Genomic DNA, 20,073 nt, shown 5'->3' on the forward strand with positions numbered 1-20,073 from the left:
AGAGCCAGAGATGAATAACAAGTATGATGCAATGCGGAGAGGTCTATTAACACATAGTAATGTATGAGGCTTGACCAGAAGAAATCAAAACATCTCTCTCCAACTCAAGAAAATGTGGTAGCCATAAACATGTTAGCCAGTTCACCAAGTAGCCTCTACTATGTAGTTATGCTATTGAAATACATGAAACATGTAACATGCTGTCTAGCATTGTCTTGAGGTAATATGCAACGCCTCATCATGTGGGAGCAGATGTTGCATATGTCCCACTGAAAATGCTACGTCCAGATGAGCAGAATCAACCTTTTGCGGCCTGTATATGTCGTTCAGCACCAGTGTTGGTCAAGTTACTTGAAAAAAGTAATCAGTAACTAATTACTGATTACTTCCCCCAAAAAGTAATCCCGTTACTTTACTGATTACTTATTTTCGAAAGTAATTAGTTACTTAATTACTTAAAATGATTAACAACCTGAATAGGTAATAAAGCGATAGATCTTTCAGCCCAATTCTATTTTTTCTGCATAATCCATCATATAAATGTAATCAAATGAAAAAGTCTCTTTTTGAAACTAGTTTTATTAGTTTTAATCTTTTAACTTTACACATGAAGCAAACATTAAATTATATGCAACACTCTCTGACTGGAAGAAATTTGTTTAACATTTAAACCTATTTTCTGCATATACCAGTCTATAAAATAAAATAGTTTTTTGTGTTTACACTCACTCTTTCAAATAAATGCACGTAAAACACAGCAGAAAATAAATCAAATCAAAGACTCAGCGGTCCTGTTGCTCTAGTTTCACCTGTATAGCAGGAGTGGGGCAGGCGGAGGTTTGCCCTGGTGCAGGTGTGTCGGTCAGTGGAAGGATCTGGCAGTTTCACATTCCCGTGGCAGCGTACTGTCGGTGCTTGCTTGGAAGTTTAGGAGTTTTTTTCGCTGTAAAAGAAGTTTTCTTCCAATGCAGTGAGCAGCGGACGCTAATGTTTTTGTCACTTTTTACGGAATCAAACTCAAAGTAAGGTCAGTACTTCCACGCTTTAAACGCTGCACGCTCATACTCTCTCCCGCACTCCTTATATTATCCATTGTTGATCTGCACAGCTGTTGCCACGAATATCGCACTCGCTTAGTCATTGTCATGAGACACTGTCGCAAAAAAAAATCACGGTTTTAGTAACGCAGTAATGCAGCGTGCTTACGGGAAAGTAACAGTAATCTAATTACCTTTTTTGCAATAGTAATCCCTTACTTTTCTCGTTACTTGAAAAAGTAATCGGATTACAGTAACGCGTTACTTGTAACGTTACTTTTAACGCGTTACTGCCCATCTCTGTTCAGCACTGATGGCAGTATTCCAGATGTGCTAATGCAAGATTCAGGATTTTGAACTGGGCGCTGATAAGAAGCCAGATGGTCCCTCTCCTCTTCAGGCCATAGGATACTCTATCCACCTTTTAGAAAAAAAACAAAAACAAATTTTGGCTCTTCAGATCACTGAACAGTTTTTCACTTTGGCTGAGTGCATTTTAGTTTTGGTTGAGAGAAAGCAGCAGTGTTTTTGGGATCAGGAAAACTCTCATTTATGGATGATACGGTGAACAGTGTTCAGAGATTTCTAGATGTTTTGATGAGCCCATGTAGCAATTTGCATAACAGAATGTGTTTAATGCAGTGCCACCTGAGTGAAAATCACAGGCATTAAATATTAATTTTTGTCCCTTGAGTAGAGCAACTTCTCTACCCAAGGGACAATATCATCTATATCATTATGTAGCTGATGACATGTTCAAAGTCTTTACAATTTTATGTTGAGGAACATTATTCTGAAATTGTTCCGGGATTTTTCTTTTTGCAGCTGGTGAACCTCTGTCCAGCTTTTCTTCTGAGAAACCATGTCTCTCTTAGATGATGTTTTTTTTTACCCAGTTATGTTACTGCCCAGTTATCTTAACCACTAACTTTTCCGGCCTTTTGTTGCCCCATCCTAAAAGTCCAACAACTAATCTCCCCAGTTCTCAATTTCAGCTGTGATCAACAACCTCAATGCCATTCACCCATCTTAAGTGAACTTTTGTACACTTGCCACATTCTAGTCAACTAAAACCTTCCTTCAGCTACTTTCCTCAGGCAGAAGAAAACACAAAGAGGTTAATAAAAAAATGTATTATGAGTGCTGTTAGAAACTATACTCATATATACACATGATATCAGGCAGGGGAACCTCCCTGGAGCTCACTAAAAGGCCTTTCATAGCATTCAAAGGCACTCTGCTCTCTCAATCAATGAAAAGTAGCACCAGGCTATGCGAGTGGAGGCCAGAGCTCGGCTTTTATACTCCGTGGTTTGATAAGGCTCTGACTCATCACCACGCAGAGTGCTGCTGGCCATCGAAACAAAGTCTGAGTCTAAAGCTTCACAGATACTATCGGATATATACTTGAATTTGAGAAAAGTTGCAGTTTAACCCATTAACCATATTATAAGTCAGACACTGTAGAAATACAGGCTAGCAGTTCCCTCGTGGTCCTGGCCATTGATGCAGCTTTTTGAGATTAGACTGTGAAGCCCTGTTTATTATGAAATATTATCTCTTTGATTTGTATTTTGCTTTGTTTTTCGTCTTCCTGTGTTCCCTTGGTCACATCCTCTTTTTGGTCTTAGTTCCAGTTTGGATTTGTTTTATTCCCTCAGTGTTCCCCGTCTTGCCTTCTTGTGTCAGTTTTCCTAGGATAAGTCCATTTAGATCTCTGCCTTTCTCCATTAGTTATAATTCTCACATCCTGTTTTATTTTCATAGTCATGTATCTCTTCTCTTTCCTTTCGTTTCTTGTATTTAATTTTAATTCCTCTTGTCTTTACATTGCTTGTTTTTTTCTGGAACTGTCGCATTCCTCTGCTTAGCCCTCAGGGCGTTTGTGTATATTATCAGAATCAGAATCAGAATCAGAATACTTTATTGGTCCCTGGGGGAAATTATTTTTTGTTACAGTGCTCCATTTTAAACCAACATTAAGACAAGACAGACAATACGCTAACTAAGAATAGTACAATATATACATATATATACATACATACATACATAAGTCACTTATAAATAAATATTTGGAAAAGAAACATGTGTAGTTGTAGCAGCAAACAGTGTGTTAAGTGGATGCGTTGTACAGGGAGATGGCCACAGACAGGAATGATTTCCTGTGTCGTTCAGTGGTGCTTTTCGGTAATCTCAGTCTCTCAGTGAACGAGCTCCTGTGACTGACCAGCATGTCATGGAGTGGGTGGGAGGTGTTATCCAACATTGTCTTTATCTTGGACAGCATCCGCCTCTCCGACACCACCTTGAGGGAGTCCAGCTCCATCCCCACAACATTGCTGGCCTTACGGATCAGTTTATTAAGTCTGTTGGCATCTGCGACCCTCAGCCTGCTCCCCCAGCATGCAACAGCATAGAGGATCGCACTGGCCATATTATGGCGTGCTCTTTGTTACCTTCCCTTGTCTGTTCAGTTTTGCCTTGCTTTTTGGACTTTGTAAACAGCCTGAATGAACAGGTTCACATTTTCAAAAATTCAGTCTGCCTCCCAAGTCTACATTTGGGTCAAAAAAATCATAATACTACTACGCTTTGACTATAGTTGAACCCCACAGATTTGGAACTTCATGAATAACAGCAATTGATCCTTTTTTCCTTTTCCTTTTCGTTTTAAAGGACGGTGACTCATCTTCAGAGGAACTTGCCGTGAGGGCTCCCACTGCGTGGTCCAGGAGAAGCCTCACCTCCCTGGTCACTGGTTCTCAGCTCCATATTTAACGGTTAAATATGCAGCAGCTAGCCACCTGCCTGAGCCAGATTCCACCATTTTTCCATCTTCAAAGAGGAAGCATGTTCTTGTTGCAACTGCCACAAACCTGAGCCAAAGTAAATTATGCTTCTTAAAGACCATGCCAGCTCCTCTCCACTCCCAGTGCTGAGAACGAGAAATGCCAGATCCATATCAGGTCTTCTACCTGGGCCAATGGAGACTGGGCACCTGCATGTTCCTCTGTCTCTACCTGGGTCGGCTGAGGTTGGGTCCATGCAAGTCCCTGCTCTAAAGAGGAAGGAGGTCTATATATGTGCTTCAACACCACTGCACCCAATACTTTGGATTGCAATTGGTGATGGTTGATGCAGCTGCTGGAAACCCATTCCAGGACGATCTCTATCCACTGTTCTTGAGCTAAACTGAAGGCCACATGAAGTTTGAAGGTCTGTAGCGATTGACTCTGCACAAAGTTGGCAACCCCTGCGTACAAGCAACTCAGTATCCACTCACCCCGCTCTGTAATTTCATGTGACCTACTACTTTGCGACTGAGTTGCTGTTGTTCCCGATTGCTTCCACTTTAAAGACGATTAACAGTTGACTGTGGAATATTTAGTGGCAAGGTGCACAGGTGGCACCTTATCACAGTACCACAAGATCAATAAAGCCTGGAGTCCACCACACAAGGTAAGATCCAAGGTGTAGGCTGTGCAAAGATGCCCCTGAGACAATCCAGCACATAATGGCAGGGTCCAAAATGATAGCAGGAAGAGCATATGTGGAATATGTGGGATATATGTGGTCTGCATAGTATACAATAATAGCCATGCTGAGCATGGCCTGGAAATCTGAGTCCATCTGACAGACATGAAAAGGTCTGGAGAAGCTGTTGAGAATATTATGCTGGCTGTGATGTAGTTCAGTGTGACTGGTTTGGTAGTGATCAGTGATGATCTAGGGGGAAATCTCCGTAGAGGGATGCAAGGAACTCTACAGGCTAGCCAACAGAAGCCTGACTACCATCAGGTATCTGGATGGATTTCTCGTGGTACAAGACAATGCCTGGCCTTTTGTGGTGAGAGTATGTAGGCAGTTCCAGGAGGATGAAAGAATTGATACCACTTTCCTGAACTAAGTTCAATAGAAAACCTCTGGAAGGAGTTCTACAGGCTGCACCTCAGATAGTCCAGGAGCTCAGTGATGCCCAACTCCAGATTAAGAGTGTGCACCAATGTTGTCAGGGATGCATACAAGCACCTGCGGGCCAGAAACTACTCAATACCATTTTTAAGACTAGCCTGCCGCATAATTTTTCAGTGATTTTCTATATTTATTTTCTATAAAAAGATGTGGCATCCTTCTGTCCATCTGTCCATTTATTTACTTTTGCTTATCTGAGGCCAGGTGGGAGCAGCAGCCTAAGCAGACCACCCTCTCCCCTGCCACCTCCTTCATCTTATTTTGGGGAATACATAGACATTCCCAGGCCAGCCGAGAGATAATATCTCTCCAGCGTGTCCTTGCCTGCTCCAGAGCCCTCATCTCACCTCCCTCATCATATGTATAAGGGAGAAGCCAGTCACCTTTCGCAGAAAGCTCATTTCTGACATTTCTATCACAATCTCATTTGTTTAGTCACTACCCAAAGGGTAGGGATGTAGATTGGCCAGTAAATAGACAGCTTCACTTTTACGCTCAGCTCTCTGTTCACCACAATGGACTGGTACAGCAGTCACATCACTGTAAGTAAGTAAGTAAGTAAAATTGTATTTATATAGCACATCTCTAGATAAAAAAAAATCACAAAATGCTTCACAAGGTATAAAACAAAAACAGACAAAAGTTAACAATGCAATTCTAAAAAGTTGTTATTTAAAAGTGATCACTGAGTCCGCAGATCTTAAGTTCTGAGGAAGAGAGTTCCACAGTCTGGCGGCCACAGTGGCAAAAGCTCTATCTCCCTTGGTTTTCAGCCTTGTATGCTGAACAACAAGTAGGCCCTGATCACAAGACCTCAGGGACCTACTAGGGACATAGGGCTGTAAAAGTTCAATGATGTAGGCTGGTGCTTGTCCTTGAAGAGCTTTAAATGTCAGAACCAGTATCTTAAAATGGACTCTGAATTCAACGGGGAGCCAATGCAGCTGTATAAGCAACGGTGTTACATGAGAGTACCTTGCTGCAGCATTTTGGACAATCTGCAGACGCTCCAGGGAGTTTTTGTTTAGACATGTAAACAGTGAATTACAGTAGTCCAATCGTGATGAAATGAATGCATGAATAACAATCTGTAGTCTGTCAATCTCTCAATCCCTTCTCCCCTCACTTGTGAACAACACCCTGAAGTGCATAAACTCCTTCACTTGGGGCCAGATCTCATCCCTGACCCAGAGTGGACCTGCCACCTTTTTCTGGCTTTTCTGGCTGTGGACACTCAGATTTGGAGGTGCTGATTCTCATTCCTCGCCGCTGTGAATGACTCCAGTGTGATTTGGATGCCACCACCTGATGAACCCTATAGAACCACATCATCTGGAAAAAGCAGAGATGGAAATCTGAGGCCACCAAAGTGGAAAATTTCTGCTACCGGGCTATGCCTAGAAAGTCTGTCTATAAAAATTATGAGCCATAGACCTTCTCAGGGACGCTGAAGAGTGTGATCCCCTGTAGCTGGAGCACACCCTCCAAACCCCCTTCTTAAAGATGGAAACTACCATCCCACACTGCCAATCTAGAGACAGTGTATTTGTAACTTTGAAAAAATGTGTAACACTGTTACGCTCACAGTATGACGGTAAATTAATAGTAATTCTTATATACTGTAGTGCGTTTCCAAATGAACACTCAAAGTGCAACATGCTTCATTTACCCGTTCACACAAGCACTTTTTTCCATTCATAAGTGCTCTCTGCCTAACATTCACAGACATCCAGATTCTGATGGAGCAACTTGGGGTTAGTATCTTTCCCAAGGATATTTGTCATGCAGACTGGAGCAGTCAGCGACTGAACATCCAACCTTACAATTAATCAATGGCCTGCTCTTCCTCCTGACCTACAGCCGTCTAGGACCCCAGGTCCTAGGTTGAGTCAATCAGCCAATGTTAATGTTAATCAGCCAATTGATTCCCTCCCACAGTCCCGAGTCATGGATGTTAGGTTAACTGGTGATTCTCAACTTAAGTGCCGAATGAGAACCTATACATTTTTATTAGCACAAACAGGACAATTGTTTAAACTAGCGATGCGGACACAGGTTAAACTGCAGATTAAATAAACTTCATGCAGACTTGTCTGAATTCTCAAGTTGTACTGTATGTTTTTTGTACACAGGTCTCAATGGACTAAATATTTAACAAATTGAATAACAGATTACCAAAAATGTTCAAAAGCCTTAACCTGAAATATAGCATTGAAAAAAAAAAAAAATGCATGTATAGCTTTGTCTCCTTTTTTCATTGCTCAAAGCACATTTGGATTAAGCAAGTAATCATTTACCAAGAAATGCAGCAGAAAGAGTCAGGAGAGGCATGTGACTCACACATCAGCCAGGTCAAGCAGTGACTGCCAGACCACCACAGCCAGTCAGCTGACTGGCTCATTGCAAGTAGGAGTAGGAGTGGGTGGATGGAAGGAGAAGGGAAAAAAGAAGAAACACACCACAAGTGCAGGCAGTGAAGCATTAAGGACTGTTTATTGTACCCAGTACAGATTATCAGAAAGCCAGCAGTGTAAGAAACACATCGTGAGGGGGGGGGAGCTGAAGCCTGTACAAGTGCAGACAAACCCTGTGCCTGAGTTGCATTACGTGATAGAACACGTGTTCACTTTGGCCTTTGCTGGTACTCTGGCCTTTATACGCATACATTTTACAGGCAAGATAATATCTCAGCCTTTCTCCAACCCAACACAAAAAAAAAAAAAAGAGTAGTTGTAGTCTGCAGTAGTTGCATCACAAGAAAAGATTTTTTTGTTTTGTTTTTGTAAAAAAAAGGTACATTTCTATTAGAGCCAAAACTATACAGCTTATACATTAAAATCAAAACAAACGCAGCCTTATAGCAAAAATATATACTTTATATAAGTTTGTCTTTGCCCCCATTCAGAAACAGATAAACACAAAAAACTGCAGAGAATATCACAAATATCTTCTTTGTCCAATGACAGTAAAGCAATATGTTAGTGGACACAGTCTTGAACAGATTACACCATGCAAAGAGAAACAGGTCTCCTGCTGACAGCTTGTGATTGGCAGAGGTGTCAAATGTCCAAGTTTCACCTCTTTTCTTTCTTTTTTTTTTTTTTTTTTTGCATGCAGCATCCTGATGCTCCTGCCATACTGGTGCATCAGAGGAACTAGTACACTGCCAAGGAAACATTAAGCACCCAGACAGAAATACAAAAAACAATGAGCAATGTGACCATTTATCATACAACTTCTTAGGCTTAAAAAAAGAACAGAAAAAAAGGAGATGGGAGTTCTATGCTAAAGTTTGAGCAATACAGACCCAGCAGTGATGAACGGACATGAGGAGTGTACTGTATAGACCGTAGGCTCTTACTGTGGGGTGCAGTCTTTAAAGGGAAGCGGATACAATCTCTTACACGGGCAGAACAGTTAAAGAACATTTACACGAGAGAGCAGCCCAACCAACTGACTAGCCTGAAATACAGCAACGCCTCAGAAAGGACCTGAGAGTTCTGGGTCTCTGAAGTCTTAACAGAATCATAAAACAGCTGGCACAAAAACAAACAAGGTTGTCCTATCTACAGAAATGTTTTCAACATATGCTGTGTGTTTTGTCAATCAGTTTTAATGCATTTAAAGCCCTTTCACGGATCTCATGGTTCAAATGTGGTGACATGAATAACTTGGGGACCATAAAGGCAACTATTAAGAAGTTTAGAATATCTCATTAGATTCGTCATGTTTATACTGATTGTTTTAAGAAGAGCAGATTGTCACAAAATCAAAAGTGTAACAATTTTTTTTCTCCAATCTCTTACAAAAGGAGGGGTGGGAGATCTATCAGTCCACCTAAAGTTGGCTGCCTGTGGCCACAATTCATTTGGTCTCCACAGCAACAGCAGCCTATCTTGCTGAGTAACCTAGTCCAGTTCACCATCACTGGTTTTACAACCCTCTCTTCTCTTGTTCTCTGATGGTGCAAGTAGGGGAGCCTCGCAGGCCCCCTCCCGCCCTCTCCCTTCATTCTCAGCTGAGGAGCCAACAGAGTTCTATTTTCCAGCGAGCAGGAGAGGGAACCAAGAAGGAGCAGAGTGCCAGGATGTTGATCCAAGTAGCTCTGCAGCTCCAGCTCTGGATTCTAAAGACTGGGCGCCGACAGACTTATTGGGAGTGTTTGCATGTACATGTGTGTTTGTGAGTTGGGGAACCCCCACTGCTCATTTAGTAGCCGTAACCATCTGGAAAGGGCAGGCCTGCCACACACTGCTCCCCGCCGTCCAGCAGGTAGGGAGCAGTTTCGTCATAGTGAGTGAGGGGCACGGTGTCATCGTCGAGCCCCGGCAGGCTGTCTGGGTCAGCCTTAAGACTGGGCCTCTGTTTGTCGGGGAAGGCCATGGAAAACAGAGCCTCGGGGTCACACACAAACTTGTACACGTACCGCTCACCAGCCACCTGAGCAATGAGACAAAACACACTGAGATCAAATAAAGAGCTTTAGATCTACAAACGTGTCATTTTATTTGTACAAAACCTCTGCGCTACTGAGTAACCTGATTTAAAAAACTAATTCAGCATTATTCTGTGTTTTTCAAATTAAAATATAAATGATTTCTGTTCATTTTAATGCACTAATTCAAACTGAGTCAGACAACATCAAACAAACACACACGAGAGCCTATTTACCAGTGGTTAAGATCAGAGGATGGCTCATGGTTGTATTTAAATATCAACGTCACTATATTAGCCTCATTTAGCACGCAGCTGCTGAGGGAAGAAAAAAAAAACTGAACGTGCCTTTACCTTCTGCATGATGCCCTTCTCATAGTAATAACGCAGTGAGCGGCTCAGCTTGTCGTAGTTCATGGCAGGTCTGTTCTTTTGGATGCCCCAGCGACGAGCCACCTACAGACGGCAAGAGACAAATAAAGACTGTAGATTACAAACGTCACAAAGGATGTTAGTAATGCTGCACAAAGGCGAGGACTGACCTCCTCGGGCTCAATGAGCTTGAATTCCATCCCACGACCAGTCCAGGCTATGAAGTGGCCGTTGGCTGGGTCGTCCAGTAAGGTGACCAGGAACTGCCAAAGCTGCAGGGAGCCGCGGCGCTGATAAGGAGGCCCATCACGATAGACTGAAGGCTCCTGTTTTACTTTACCTGTGAGCAGGAGAGGATGGAATTGAAAGAGGCCGAAGGGGAACCAAGCAGGAGGGAAAAAAAGAGAAAGGCTCAATCAGTAATGTTCTCCAGCACAGCCACAGTGTGGTGAGACATTCCTGCCAGATGGTGAAGCGCGCTTGTTTATTAGGCAGCGTGTAGAAAATTCCCACTGCTTTAAGGGCGTATAATACTGCTTTTGTTTTTCTCCTTACCTTCTAATCTTTCAGGAACCACGCATGTATCATCAAAGTACAGCTGAGCATCTCTGTCAAAGGAGAAGCCTGGAACAGAAGAGAAAAGAAGAAATCCAGCAGATGAGAGTGAGTATATTTTTGATCTGATATGAAGGCCAGTGACCATGGTCAGTCCAGACATCCAAGCTTAATGCAAAGCAACAGAACTGAGCTGCTTGTATGGATGTAGCGCACTAAGGCCTTGGTGATATTAGAAATGTACTGTGCATGTGCATCTGGATTGACTGATAGATTCACTTCCCCATGAATGCTGCTGACCGCTCTTTCCACCTCATGCTGCGCTTTCAGTGGCTCAGTAAGTCGTGAGGGTGAGGGTCACAGGAGAAACTTCACATGTGAAACGATTCAAAAGCAGAGAAGAAGCTGAACTTACTGTCATGGTTATTTTGGTAGAAGCTTCCAGCTCTCCCGAACGATGACTGACAGTTAGGCACTTCTGTAGACAAAGAAAATACAAGACTAAATTTAGACCAGAAGCACCCTCGTTCTCACATCAAACATCAAAATCCACCTAACAACTGATGGATATATTCAGGCCACTGTGCACAAAGACACACGGCTTTGATGCTGTACTTCAGCAGAGTTGTGGTTACATTAATTTTGTCCAGGCTAAATTAATGTATTACTGTATTTTCGCTCCACTTCACACATGGCCTATGTTCATCTAGAGGTCCAACAGCTGTGCAGAAAAATGCATAGTCTGCTTACACATTTGAGTGGGCTAAAGCCCAGATCAGAGCACACTGCACCGCACTCAACATCCCCTGCATGTCCTCCAAGCCTTTAAATAGGATTAGCACCATGGTGGCTGTATTAAATCTCAATGACAATCAAGTTACGCCAGTTCCTCCCCCTGAGGGGTCAAAGCCTGCCTTCCGTTTTCAGCATCTCTGCAGAGTGTACTAACCATCCACACCACAACCTCCATTGCTCTGTCTCCTGTCTGCTGATAAGAAAACCAGACATCAATCTTAAACAAGTGTTTCTTAAAGGAGCTCTGCAGCTGCTGTTATTAATAACATACATAATCTTTAAGTAAACTGAAGGTGTGCTTGCAACGTGTGAAAGCTAGCATCAGTCAAAAGTGATGCATGACACCGTCCACCCGTGAGACTCGGGCACATGCAAGTATTAATATAAGTGACCTGGACACGAACCAGCCCCTACCAGATACCTGTACCTGTCGTAGTCAACTAGCATTTCTACTCAAATGCGATTTTCCTGTTCATAACATTAACTCATTCACTGCCAGCCATTGGCAGTGAATGAGTTAAACCCATTGACTCATTCACTGCAATTGACGGCTATAGACGTCAATGGCAGTGAATGAGTTAACAAGCAATGTGACTATAGCCAGCTAGTTGCATAAATCTTGGGATTTATGCAATGGCTAGTACCATTATTATCAGTTGGCTGATAATAATCTGGACATGACCAGCTAAGGTTCCAGATGACTTCAAGAGTTTGGATTAATTAACGGAATTTATCCACTCAAGACAGTAGTTTGCTGTGTGAGAGTCCCAAATGTGGCATATTAAAAGTTACTTATCCCATTGTAGAAAGCCACTAATTTCTACTTGCAAACAGGCAAGCCAGAGTTGGCTAACATTTCTCAGAAGAAAATAGCACTAAGCTCAATTTTGATCCCAAAAACAAAATAACTCCATGCACTGAATGTCCTTTTGCCTTTCTGACCACTGCTTTCCCTCGACATTCATGTGATCAAATTCTTGTTTGGCCTGATGAGCTTCAATACATAAAACTAGCTTTCTCCTGGATAAACATTATGTGCCAAAGGAGACAAACTGCTCAATACCAATGTACCAGCTAGCTAGCTTAGCTCAAAAGCCAGCAAAATACTATCTGACACTATATTCACTTACATATTTATGTATGTTGTTTAGTGGAGGAACACAGCTCATCTGAGGAAAATCTATCCTTGACATAGAAGCGACTCTAAAGCATGTTGAAGGCAATTGAAAGAGTTGGTCTCCTCTCTCGAAAAGACTGGAGTCTTTCTATGGTTTGCAAACGCTCAGAAGAGAATAAATTATATGTAGATATGCCCAACATGAACATGTCCCCTCCATCTAGAGATATGAGGGGACTGTGACGTAGGTATTTAAAGGCTATAAGAACCTAAGAGGATTTGTCATTACATCACAGTCCAGCCAGCCAGTGATGTGCCCGCACACAGAAAAGGAATACAAAGTGAGTGACGGGGTAAAGATAAAAAAAATAAATAAAGAGTTGCCGAATTTCAGGAAACAGGGATGTTAATGCAACAGAGCAGGGATAACAGCTGGCTGTGTGGGCGTGGGGTCGCTCTGGTTTGTTTGAATTAAACCATGTGAGCAAGCAGCCTCTGTGCCCTCACTCATAGCGATACTTTTTTAAAGAGGAGCAGCATCATTTGGCCTCAAGCTGACAATTTCAAAGCCCTTAGAGCCAACTTTGCTGTCCGTTTTGGGCACTGGCCCAGATCCTTTCCAGGTAGGCTCAGTGAAGACAAGGTTCTCTGCACCTGGCTGAGTGACCCACTTATTTCTCTCCCTCCCTTGGAAGCTAATGTTGAGCTAGAAGAGCCACTTTTACTGGCACGACTCTGGCTTTGAGGATAATTGTGTGTTTAAAATGAGCAGCCGTGTCCAGACCTCTGCTGCATACTAAAACTAACAAGCATGTGCTGATGCCCAGAACAAACATGGCCAGGCACATTCCTCGCTCTCAGTTGGCCCTACTTGCAGTCCTGAACAACTGCTTTCACACAGCTTGCAAATGATGCGCAGAGAAAGGTACCCAGAGAACTCGACAAGGAAAGGTGATGAGCGCTTCACATATTTTATAAGTGCTGCCCTTTGACTCACCGGAATCGAAGCAGAAGTCTCTAGGCTCCTGTTTGATAGCCATGGGGTGGAAAGCTGCCTGACGTGGAGGGCCCGGGGGTCCCATGGCGGGGACACCCTGCTCTGTGTATCGTGGGTCAACGAGCTCCTGCTTGAAACCCTGGGGAGGCACAGCCACCAATGGCTCTGACATCTGCCTGTGGTATGGCGGCCGGCCATCGCGTGGCAGGCTGTTGGAGCTGCTGCTGGGGGGCTGAGGCAAGAACTGGGGGCGCCCTTGACTCTCAGATGGGGGGAAAAGTAAACATGGTTCTGACATCTGCCTCTGGAATCTACACACGGAAGAAGAAGTAGAGAGACGATGTAATAAGTAAAGCAAAAAATAAATAAATCAAAATCACAGAATGCAACAGCAAAGTTCATCTGTGGAGGCTCACCTGTGCTCAGGTGTGAAGCTGTTGGCATCCTGGCTGACAGGGGCACAGGGCACGGCAAAGGGTGGGCTGTGGTTGTTGACTGGAAGGCCCTGCGCGTTGGGAGGGGCTGTGCTCGCTGTTATAGACTGCTGGATGTGCACTGGACGAGCGCCTGGGGTTGGGTTAGCTACATGGGAGTGCAGAGGGGGGGTCTGTTCACTCAGTGGGTGGGTTACTGCTGTGCTGGTGGGGCCACAAGGAGAGACTGGTGTGGAGGGGGGAGTTAGTGGCTTGAACCCGGGAGTGGGCTTCCTGTCGCAGGCACTGGGGATCAAGAGAAGGGACGGAGGTCAACATAAAACTGGCTAGAAATCCTTCATTTAGAGAGGGATGTGGAACGTAATGACACAACATACCTGTAGCTATAAAGGCACTTCTCTCCGTAGGGCATGGGACTCCTGTCCTGGTGACAAGGAGAAAGCTCTTTGGAAGGAGTCAGCTCTCGTTTGATCTTGGCTGGTGGCGGGCCATGAAACATCACTAGACAGGAGGAGACACAGAGACAAGGAACACGACTGAGTGCATTAGATAAACTCCAGATATGACCTAATTGAAGCCATAAGCATAAGTGCAGCAGTTCTCTTAACCAGATTTGGAAGTGAGGGATAAATGGATGCATGGACAATGTCTGTATTCCCCCGACTGACAGAGCCACTTAGCAGCTATTTATCATCTGCCCTAATGACGTTTGACTGAAAACAACCATCTATCCACCATCACTAGGTAGCATGATACTAACTGCGCTGTACACACAAAAGCTATCAAACCTCTCGTCTGATTCCCATTACAGCTGTCAATACCCATACTGATGAATCAGTGGAGCTGTAATGTAATGGCTGTGAATGATTTTCATTCTCCTGTGCTGTAACCATTAGACACTAGCTGCAGCTTTCTGCCGATCGGCCGCCGTTTCCGGGGCGCCACATAATAGCCAGGCAGAAACTAGATCCCCAGGCACAGGGGAGCACAAGCCAAATAAATCACTCGGCGTGCTGATGGACCTGTGTGGAGATAACAATGGGCACGTGAGCTCCCCCGAGTGCACTCTGAAACCTAATGGCTCAAGTTAGACTGCTCACACAGAGAAAAGTAACTAATGGGGAGATTATGCATCTTTTCTCATTGCAGACCAAAGCAGAAGTAGGTCAGGCTTGAGCAAGCGAAGGAGCGGCTCACTGTGTGATGTCCTGCCGACTTTGGAAAGGCTGGTTTCGCTGAACTTGTGCGAGAGAACAAGCTGCAGCCTGGCAACAACAACAAGTGCCCCTCTCTCTCTCTCACACACACACACGGCATACTGACAGCACAAGGTCAAAGACTACGTCACAGCGGCATTTTACAGCGCTTACAACACTGGATGGAGCCTTCTATGAAAACTCATCAATGCATCGACCTCCATTTTCTCCACCTCTGCAGGCTGGTGGACCACAGAGGCCAAAACTGAGAAAGGCAGCCCTGACAATGAGACATTAACCACACCCTGTCTACACCTCCCACACGCTGGACCAAAACATAAACTCAGAGATAGGAGAACTGGAGGGGGTACTCCACTTGGACATATATACACTGCCTCAGTCCTCTGCAGCTTTAAAATGACCTATGAAGACAGTTTGAAAGACATGATTTGTGGAGAGCAGGACTGTAACAGGCAGCTCTATCCACTGGAATCTAGCCCACTTCAGCAGCAGGGCCTGAGTGCGGGAAAGTGTGAAATCAGATTAGGAGCTTGGCTCATGTGATGCCCCATGCCAATCGGCTGATTAAACTCAAAATGGAGGAGCGGGAGAGAGGGAGGGAGGAGAGAGCAGCTTTTCCCCAGAGCTGTGTTTTTGAAGACAAAGAGCGATGTTAGTGAAGACGTTCTGACAAAAGACAGAGACATGAACCAGCAAGAGGGGAAAAAAGACAGTAGGAGGAATAAGACAGATCTTTAAGACGCAAACATTGCAGTTTCAGTTGGGTTTTTAAGCCTGAAGTGCCACCGCTGCAGGACTCTGTGCACAGGTTTGCCCAGGCTCACTAGTTAGAGCCAGGACGAATACAAGACTGTCGACAACAGTAGGACTCAGAGATAAACAACAAATATCAGGTACTCACAGTTATCTGACTGGAAATCTGGGACAAACTGTTCGTCATCAGGCACCTGGGCTGTAAAAGCACAGGAAAAATGTAGCATGTTTTAGAAGAATACACACATCACACAGTAAGTGTCCTACTCTCCAACAAACATGAAAAAAAAGCCCCATGAAAAAAGGGTCTGAGTCAGCAGTTTGCACAAGTCGTACTTTGCTCTGAAGGTTAACTCGGAAACAGTTAATCTTTGATGTTATAACTTTACCAATTTCATCCTGTTAACTATTTGGAAACAAAGTGGCACATAACACATGACTCTACTGATGTAACTTCTACCAGAAGAATTGAGGGTTTCTGAGCAAAAACAAATGGAGAACAAACCTTCTGCGATCCAGATCTCCTGGAGCTGACTGAGGTCTTGGAAGAGTTCTTAAAAAAAGAAAAAGAAAAAAGATATTAATCATAAAGTACAGTAGCTTCTATCTCGAAATGCTGATCGACACCAATGCTGTTACCTTCCGTGTCCTGGGCGAGTTCCGTGTCAATAAATTTCCTTTTCCTATCGTTTAGAGGCCTGCTGTGAGCTGCTTCCTCCAAATGGGATTTGTGCTGTTGGAGAGGACAGAGACAAAGAAATGCGAAATGTCACGCAGCACCAGAAGATAGGCGATGGACAATGCAGATGATCTACTATCAGGGCAGGTGCGTGTGGCGGGGGTGGGGTCCAATCATGATGTCGAGATAATGTTTGAAAGTGTGATGAGGCTGTGTGTGTCCACTTACACTGGGTGGGACCATAAATGGGACTTGCTGGTCATAGAATCCGTCCATGTTATCTGCGTCGATTAGGTGGGGGCTCACAAAATTAAGGGGAGGGGGAGGTATTCGCTTTAAAGCGACAGCGTTGAGCGACTTTCTGGGTCACTGGAAAACAAACAGCATGTGTCACAAACCTGCTCGGATAGCCCCGTTCTCAGAAGCACTGACTGTTACGGTCAAATTTTACAATCTGGTACACCTTGTTGTCATTTCTGAGCTCTGACTTCATCTCACAGGAATGTATACGTGTACTTGCACTATATTCTTGTGCCCTTTATCTGAACTACAAAACAGCTCTTTGAACCACAGAGGCCCAATGTAAACACAATCATTAAAGAACACATGTAACATGGTTATATAAGCCACACTCATTGACCATCTGTGGGCACTACTTTCCACTATAATCAGCTTGGAGATCTTGAGTAAAAGACTTGGAGAGATGTCTGTGGCATGCTTTAAATCTCAAAGCTTCCTGAATGAGATAGGAAAATGGGCCAGTCACAGAGCTGATTAGTGTCTTACAGAAGCTTGGAGCTATTGTTGGGTGACAATGGTGGTGTTCCAATTGGCAGAAGCAGAGCTCCTCGCTCCCCTGCGTCCAGTATCATCCCGTTAGTGACACTAGTTCCCTTTAAACAATAACACTGGGCAGGAGCGCTGCCCTCTGTTCTCCCTCGGCACACAGACATGACTCACTCCTCTTATCTCCCGTTAATGGATGACGAATAAAAGGATAGCTGCTGGGCAATAATTACAGGCGCCCAGCACAAATAGTACCTTTAACATTAGAACTCACTGTACAGCATGTCACGTGGGACTTTTGTTCAACTTTAAGCTAAGTTGGCGCATTTGTTTTCTCCATTTTGCCTCCGCATTCACACTGATTTGTTAGACGAAGTGAGAATTTAGTTGTACGCACGAAGCAGGCGTTTCAAATATTTTTATTCAGACAGTATACTTGAATATTTCTTTGTCTTTATAGTAAGCGCGCTGTGTCGAAATTAATACATACAGCGTTTATTACCATCGTTAAGTACAGCGGCATACCGCAGTCGGTTTTGGCACAAGGCTGGTGCTCAGAAACGAAATACGATGTGCGACATAAACATGCCAAAACCAGACAAATTTAAGCAGCTTTAGCAGAACTGAAAAAAAAAACTTAAACTCTCATTCGGCGCATTCCAGACCTTTCCCTAAAAGAAGAAAACATATTTTGGAAAACTTTTTGCACTTCAGCCTTGACCGGGGACTGGGGGGCTACGCTCACCCGACACCCCCCTGCTGCCGCCTCCTACCCGCCCTTCCCCCACCCACCAAGCCCTCCCTTGTTTTTCTCAATGGTGTGAAACTCGATCCGTGTGGAAAAAAAGCGGCCAGTCCATTCATAAAAATCACAAACAGTCGCCTGAGCGTGCTGATAAGCCAAAGCTAACATCCACGCAGATAAACCAGGGGTCAAATCCAACACATGCTGGGTTAAAACAACACGCACAGCGACTCTATTTCATTCGGATATAAGTTGATATAAAATGGTTAAGATGGCGTTGCGCTCGTTCGTAGTCTAAAAAGAGCATTAGAAAAACATGTACCCATACGAGGGATTCGCAAAAGCAAGTTTTTTTTTTTGCCAAAATAAAAATTGTAGCCTACCTTGTTTGTCTATATATATATATACGTCCCCTTTTTCGAAACAGTAAGATAAAATATCCAGAAATAAGAAACAGCGTGTCGAGAATCCTGTATTCGCCTGCGTACAGACAGACTGATGTGTCCCCTTCGACTCGCAAAACTTGACTGAGCTTTTTTTCTTTAATGGCCCGGTCGATTCTCCCCTAGGCTCGAGCAGCACGCAAGAGACGCACTCTGATTGGTGGAATTAATCTGTCCGTTAAGTAAAGAGCCAATGGTTTCTCCGGAGCCATGACTTATACATGAAGCTCGGCTTGGCCAATCACAGCGCAGTGATGGCCTATTTTTATGAATGGCTGGATTTCATTCACATTTTTTCAACCATCAATGCCAAGAGGTGTTTGTTAAAGGGCCAGCTGCAGTGGAAATATACAAAAAATCGAAACCTACACAGAGGGTGCCGGAGCGACGTCAGCGTGACCTTTTCCTGTGCTATATAATGATAGATCATTATGCTGTCAGAACAAATTGGATATTAGCTGTGCTTTTTGAGACACAGAGCATTTAAAGTTAAATTTAACACCGTAGTAATGTAACAGATTAGTTTTTCAGGAGAATGACGCAAATGACAGAGGATTAATATGGATAATGAATAAGAAAATGTTTCGTGGCAGCGAATACATTTTAAAAATGAAATGAAAAGCTGCAACACTGTTGCACCATGGCTGTGTGCACATGACACTGTGTGTATAGTTTGCGTCTGGTGAGCCTACAGAATTATCTCACAAAAAATAGGATCAGCAGCATTATTTACATATTATATATCAATCTCAATAACCATTTGGCAATGCAAATGTGCAGCACCGTCAGAGCGCTGAAGTTAAGTGCAGCTGAAATAGGCAAAACATGCTAGTGTAAAATGTAACTGGTGCAAGAAGCTTTGATGAACACACAGCCTATATAGACAAATGCTTTCTAAGCATTTAGTTTGTAACTCTGTTGCATCTTGTAGATTCTTGTTATTAATATTGTGTATTTATTTTTTACATTGTAAGTATTTTTTGGTTACGAAGCTTTTCTTTCTGAAAAATCTTATCCTATTAGCAACATACAAACATTTACCCCTCACAACCACTCTGTTCCCCGTCATTTCCGTTTCTGTCCTAAAAGGAAAAAGAAAAGTCTTTGCTATTATCATTTATAATTACTAATTACTAATAATTTAAATTAATACATAATAATGTAATTATGTATTATTACATATAAGTTCATTTTTTTCACATTTTTAACCATTTGTTGTCCTTTGGTTTTCTTTCTCGTGAGGCATTTCCTTGAAAGTCGCTCTGTCCTACAGTTTGATAACAGAATAATAATCTCTATGATGTTTATTGCAGTGACTTTAAAGAGAACCAACTATGCTAATTTCTAATACCGTTTGTTTTTTGGTTTTGGACTAGCTTTGCATGTTTCTTGAACACACACTAATCTTATCATTTGAAATTTTGTCCATTTTCTTTTCCCATGACATCCAAAAATATCACAGTATGTAATTGAAAATAAGGACAAGCAGAATGGGGCGACTTTTTTGACACATCAGCAGTGTTGGGGCGTAACGGAATACATGTACCGCCGTTACGTATTTAAAATACAAAATATGAGTAACTGTATTCCGTTACAGTTACCGTTTAAAAAGGTGGTATTCAGAATACAGTTACTTTGTTGAAATAAATGGATTACACGGCAGTACTTCCCTGTTTCATATTGTCGCGGGTCAGGACTGTTTGGGTTTTGTTTGACAGCTACGTTCTGTTGTTCCAG

At 43.3% G+C, this 20,073-nt stretch overlaps 1 protein-coding gene across 2 annotated transcripts; it reads right to left on the minus strand.

Moving 5' to 3' along the window:
- Positions 1–7,485: 7,485 nt before the first annotated feature.
- On the minus strand, positions 7,486–18,430 carry etv5a (ETS variant transcription factor 5a). Of its 2 annotated transcripts, none has more exons than XM_004569807.3 (13): positions 18,277–18,430; positions 16,591–16,731; positions 16,323–16,416; positions 16,189–16,236; positions 15,832–15,882; positions 14,091–14,214; positions 13,696–13,998; positions 13,280–13,590; positions 10,786–10,848; positions 10,371–10,439; positions 9,986–10,155; positions 9,798–9,899; positions 7,486–9,449 (listed from the first exon to the last, which is right to left on the minus strand). In XM_004569807.3, the coding sequence occupies exons 2-13, from the start codon at positions 16,636–16,638 to the stop codon at positions 9,219–9,221; spliced, it is 1,614 nt and encodes a 537-aa protein (XP_004569864.2). In that variant the 5' UTR covers positions 16,639–16,731; positions 18,277–18,430; the 3' UTR covers positions 7,486–9,218. The 2 variants fall into 2 exon arrangements, with proteins under 2 accessions (XP_004569864.2, XP_004569863.2); XM_004569806.3 differs by having other exon boundaries at positions 9,792–9,899.
- Between the last annotated feature and the right edge of the window lie 1,643 nt (positions 18,431–20,073).

Source organism: Maylandia zebra, linkage group LG16 (genome assembly GCF_041146795.1).
Source record: "Maylandia zebra isolate NMK-2024a linkage group LG16, Mzebra_GT3a, whole genome shotgun sequence".
NCBI classification, from domain to species: domain Eukaryota; kingdom Metazoa; phylum Chordata; class Actinopteri; order Cichliformes; family Cichlidae; genus Maylandia; species Maylandia zebra.

Coding starts and splice junctions, on each gene's coding strand:
- etv5a (XM_004569806.3), bottom strand. CDS start 16,638: ATGGACGGATTCTATGACCAGCAAGTCCCATTTATGGTCCCACCCAGT. Junction 16,417..16,590: donor CATTTATGGTCCCACCCAGT/GTAAGTGGACAC, acceptor CCTCTCCAACAG/CACAAATCCCATTTGGAGGA. Junction 15,883..16,188: donor GGAGATCTGGATCGCAGAAG/GTTTGTTCTCCA, acceptor GTGCTTTTACAG/CCCAGGTGCCTGATGACGAA.